Genomic DNA, 5,456 nt, shown 5'->3' with positions numbered 1-5,456 from the left:
ATACCGAACCTGCATATTCGACCAATTATCGCAACTACGACTACTACTACTCACCAGCATATACCAACATCACATCCTCCTCAAGGCCTTGACGTACTTGCTCATCAGTTGGCCAGTCCTGCGCTGCAATCAAATGCCAACCTCCGTAGTGTTCGTCCTTCACAGCTTCAACGAACTGCTTCGCTCGCCCAAGGCAACGACCTTGTAGTTCTATCAAGAAGACTTCAGAGCCGGCCGTAGTGACACCCTTACCGAGTATGCACAGCTCGAGGTACTTTTTTGTAAAGATCTCAGTATAAAGACGCTCGTTCGCAACCATAGATCTATTCTGGGCTTCTATATGCGATTGGTGTTTCCTCACAAAATACAAGTAACTCCATCACGGTTCACTCACGAGCTTACTGCAAGCGGAGATATTCCTTGAAAATGTGTGTCGGGAGTCCTTTCCTTCCACAGGAAGCAAACCTGAGAGCATTCCCGGGCGATCAGCCAACATACACAGTGAAGACTCACTCCCCCGAGTAAAATGCATCGCCGAAAAGTACAGCATCTAGAAGATGTCGTTTCTTATGACTCGGCGCTCGTTGTATCTGACCGTCAACCGCTGCTTACCCCATGAGTTTCTGTTGGAAACTCACTATTCGGTGGTAGTCCTGTTTTCGAGGACAGTTCCACGGCTGTATAGCGTTGCGCTCCAGCCAACTGAACTTCGGCGCTCTATCTTGCTCTTCCGCATTTAGCTGAGATCAACCCATGAATGTCAACATACGCACGCCCTCAGGCGCGACTGCAGGGTTGCTTACTCGACGGGCCATCAAGTCCCTAAGCCAATCGGAGATGGGTCGCCCGTGCTCGTCCATAGTCACCAACTCCTGACAACTTGCCGGGCATTCCTTCATAAGGCTTACGTCTGATGATGTTCCGGCTATGACCGCGAAGTGTAAACTGTTCGCTCACTTTCGACCAATTGCTCTTCAGAGCTTTCCGTATGCACTGTGCTACTCTCCTTCACAGATTCTTCCTCTCCTGATTCGGCTGTTGACGCGTCTCCGAGGACCGAGCCAACACTTCTACACAGGAGATGGTGGACGATAATGAAGTTGAAACCCCTCACTGTGCTCGGTGTTGGGATATATATTCTCTTTCCTCAGCTGAGGTCAGGAGTTTTCTCACTGATTATAGAAGTATACATAACGAGTTCGAGGACAGTTGTTCAGAAACCAACGAATATTTCCCAAAATTTCCCCAGAATTTTCATATTGTCAGCAACACATGTTGTTGACCACGTGCGAATCCTCCCACACTGACTGTGATTGTCGCAAATGAGCCACTGGCAACTGCTCCTTCTCGAGGAAGTAGACCATGTACGGCGCAGTGGAGGCGGCCTGAAAGCAATGCTCATACCAAATAACCACAACGCTATGCGCACACTCACCCCTCTGAGAACATGCGTGAGAACCGCTGGTGTCCAGGATGGGCCTCTTCCCGGTATCTTAGCCCACACCACGGACGGTGCCTGAGTACTGTACCAGTCCACGGTACCTCTCACAGTTATAAGACCCACCTGCAGCCCTGTCTCAAGCTCTTCATCGTCCTCATCGGCGCCATGTAGTTGGGGAGACTCCTGTAGCATCTCCGAGAAGCGCTGCATGACACCAGAGTTACCGGCTCGCCCTCGCATTGAGAGGAGCCACGAGCCGTTATCGTTCAGCAGGGCTTCATCATCGGCCGACTGAGTACGCGTGTGGGCAATCTCTACTATACATGACGTTTCCCACCTTTTCTAGCTTCCTAGGTCTTCCTCTTCCCCTTGACGAATCTACCTTCCTTCGCTTCGCCCTATGCTTAGCCTCGTCCTCGCTGCTACTCCGATCGGTCAGGTTCTGAAAGCAAGAACATCTCTGAACCAACAGAGGATCTGGAAAGCACAGACAACTATTCATCAAATTGAGTCGATCAATCCCATAACGTAACAAGCGACGGAGAGCATTCAAACCTACAGTGGAAAAAACTCCTGCCACAAGCTCATCGTATTCCTGTTGACACTCTTCAAGAGCCTCTCTAAATCGGAAGTACCTGCCACTACCAAGCATAAGACTGTGGCTAGCGCGACGAGTTACTGAGCCTTAGCCTCGTCAGATAACACTTCTAGCACTGACTTGTCATCATCCGCGAACATGGAATGCGCCAGAGACCACACGCCTCGCGGCTTCGCGAACTGATGAAAGGACGAGTCAATCTCCTCCATGTCGTTGGGCATCCTGCCCGAAGTGGAGTTCTTTGTGAGTTATACCATCATAAATGGACAAGAAATCACACGAGCCGATCTGGAAGTCAACTTAAAAACTACACGAGAAAAACCAAGCACTGTATTCAGAACCTAAGGAAAATCTCAGATCTCTACTTACGCGATTCCTAGTGTTGGTTATGACATCTTCCCACGGCGGCAGCCGCTTCGTGCAGCTGACGACCAAGTTGAGCTCCTCCCAGTCCAACTTCTACAGGAGCATTCGAAGGCTACGTGAGCCAAAGTCGTTCACCTCATCCTTCACTTTCGTCGCTCCCAGTGCCATCACCACTTTTTTGTTTTTTCGGTCATCTCGGAAGTCAAACCCAACTGTAATATAGACTATCGTTTGCTCGCACATGAGTGTCATATTACCAATCATAATTGGAAAAGTGGTCTTCTGCCTCACCCCGCACCACAGCAAAGGCCTCGTCAGAATCAGCAATCCTTCTTCACCATCCCTCTGGCTTTCCAGCACTGCAGGATTTGCACGCAGGAACAAGACACGATCACCTACGCAGGTCCCTCGGATATCTCCACTCAATGTCACAGTCCATCGCTGATCGGCAATCAAAGCAATAGTAGTTGCTCATTAGAAATTCCGCGTCGTATCTGAGGGGACGTGGAGGCTTGATTGCGACAATTAACGATAACCCACATGCCGATCCTCAACTCAGGATCTTCACATTTCCTGTGCACCCATTTCTCGCAACCAGCACAGCATGATGAACGCTCTCTGTGATACGTCCTGTTATTGATAGTACCAAGAAAAGGATTGGACTCGTCGGCGGGGGGCTCGTCGATCTCATATCCCAATCCGCATCCGGGACAGAAGCTTGCCACGCTGGAGTAGAACTCGTCGAGGCAAAGTTCTAGAAGATAACAGTTCAGGTCATCTCAAGCCAGTGGATATCTCACAGATGGAAAACCCGAAACCTTCGCGAAACGAACGTGAGAAGCATCAAACATTGGCTGGACCAGTGCTACACATCCTCCTTTGGTGCAGATTGCATAATAATGCAATAGTGCAGTGACAATCGATTATGACAGACTTCTATCCGGTGGCTCAGCGGCCTCCCCACCCTCTGAAATGCCTTGCTCCCGTGTCCGACACCTTTACAGTGTATCGCTCCCGTGTCCGACACCTTTACAGTGTATCGCTCCCGTGTCCGACACCTTTACAGTGTATCGCTCCCGTGTCCGACACCTTTACAGTGTATCGCTCCCGTGTCCGACACCTTTACAGTGTATCGCTCCCGTGTCCGACACCTTTACAGTGTATCGCTCCCGTGTCCGACACCTTTACAGTGTATCGCTCCCGTGTCCGACACCTTTACAGTGGATTAGGCCCGTGTCCGACACCTTTACAGTGTATCGCTCCCGTGTCCGACACCTTTACAGTGGATTGGGCCCGTGTCCGACACCTTTACAGTGTATCGCTCCCGTGTCCGACACCTTTACAGTGTATCGCTCCCGTGTCCGACACCTTTACAGTGTATCGCTCCCGTGTCCGACACCTTTACAGTGGATTAGGCCCGTGTCCGACACCTTTACAGTGTATCGCTCCCGTGTCCGACACCTTTACAGTGGATTGGGCCCGTGTCCGACACCTTTACAGTGGATTGGTCCCGTGTCCGACACCTTTACAGTGAATTGGGCCCGTGTCCGAAACCTTTACAGGGGATTGGGCCCGTGTCCAGCAATTTCGCAGTAACTACTTACCAGGAGTTTCCGAAGGGGGTGTGCTCCTTCAAGCACACCCTAACACTGATACTACTATAATATGCCATAGAAACAGCACTGTGAAGCAGGCTACCGTGACACTATCAGGACAAGTACGCCTATAGGTTACTACCACAGCATTTTCGGCTTTTATAGGTCGAATCGACAACAGCACTTCTAGGGCAGCTCGGATTCCAACACTTCTCGGTCCCTTTAGCCGGGCATTTGGACTGAACAGGAATGTGTCCATACAAGGACCACAGATCAGCACTCACCCAATCAGCGATCTGCTTCGCCGTTGGTTCCAACCGACTGATGTCCACATCATCATCATCGACTGCAGCTCTCCCACTATCATCTTCGACCTCCTCCTTCTCCTCCTTCTCCTCCTCCTTCTCCTCTTTAATCTCGTCATCATCAACGACTCCATTAATAAGCAGGTGCTCTTCTTGAGATGGACCCTCCATGGGCACATCACCTTCTGTACTCACCGCTGGGGCCATGCAGTGAATGCACGAGGACTCGATAGCTCACAAAGCTAGTGCTAAAGATATCCTCTGCGCACTACGAATATTTCAATCCACAAAACAGAACGTCTGTCCCGGAGACGCCTTCGCTCCTCAAGGTTGACAACTAACCAAACAGATTGCTTTTCGAAACAAATATCATGCCCCTCATAGAAGGGCATCTTAAAGAACAAATGGATATAGCATCTCACGGAGGAAAACACAACACTTTCTGTCATGGTCGTACAGCTATGTTGGCACCGGCCTCCTTGCCATCGGCAGAAACACACCTTTTCATCACTCGGAGCTCTACAGACCGGATCTCGAGCGGTTTAGATCGGTGGTAACAACTAACGCAACATGCTACACTCCAAACTTGGTATGCAAAAACAAGGCCTTTCTGCCATAGTCACACATGGGAAGAGACATTGCTGGTCAATGCCGAACCATGTCGTGAAGTTTATCGAGCTCGGAGCCTTTACAGATAGGAACTCACCGATTTTTTGAGTTCTGGTATTCGGTGGATGATGTAGTCAGCTGAGAGGCCGATTACAGTGCCTATCAATCTGCATTCACACGTAGGATATCTTACCCGACGGGACGACCCAACGGACTGCAGAACTTCTCGGAGAAGAGCTGCTGGACGTTCACCTAGCACACGCGATCAGATACTTATCGGACCGAACACGTCGAAGGTCATTTATCGGCATTCACGACCAGGAGTCTACTCTACTTGTAAACCACCTATATAATGGGGAAGGATGCAGTGGATAACAAGAGGAGGCTGACCCTTGCCTAGGTTCCTCCCCACTAGTGACCCCTCTCGTGCAATGACTGGTGTACACGATGAAGTGTAGGAATGAATATCTGTGCAACTTTTCTAGTCCATAACAAGCTTTGCAACAATACGATCAAATCATATCTGCCTCGTATAGGCGACT

General features: G+C 50.0%; 2 protein-coding genes across 2 annotated transcripts; both read right to left on the bottom strand.

The window, feature by feature from the left end:
- Positions 1-46: 46 nt before the first annotated feature.
- Pmar_PMAR003733 (hypothetical protein) lies at positions 47-319 on the bottom strand (the record flags this gene model as incomplete). Its single annotated transcript, XM_002784427.1, has 1 exon — positions 47-319. One exon carries the CDS (start codon positions 317-319, stop codon positions 47-49), a length of 273 nt encoding a protein of 90 aa, XP_002784473.1.
- Positions 320-1,262: 943 nt separating this feature from the next.
- On the bottom strand, positions 1,263-4,512 carry Pmar_PMAR003732 (hypothetical protein; the record flags this gene model as incomplete). Its single annotated transcript, XM_002784426.1, has 13 exons — positions 1,263-1,385; positions 1,436-1,516; positions 1,565-1,732; positions 1,779-1,883; positions 2,001-2,076; positions 2,121-2,218; positions 2,409-2,498; positions 2,541-2,617; positions 2,663-2,764; positions 2,805-2,899; positions 2,946-3,159; positions 4,143-4,239; positions 4,285-4,512. 13 exons carry the CDS (start codon positions 4,510-4,512, stop codon positions 1,263-1,265), a joined length of 1,554 nt encoding a protein of 517 aa, XP_002784472.1.
- Between the last annotated feature and the right edge of the window lie 944 nt (positions 4,513-5,456).

This window comes from Perkinsus marinus (genome assembly GCF_000006405.1).
Source record: "Perkinsus marinus ATCC 50983 genomic scaffold scf_1104296935302, whole genome shotgun sequence".
Taxonomy (NCBI): domain Eukaryota; phylum Perkinsozoa; order Perkinsida; family Perkinsidae; genus Perkinsus; species Perkinsus marinus.
Note: the sequence above shows the minus strand (reverse complement) of the source record. Positions and strands in the feature narration are given on the sequence as shown.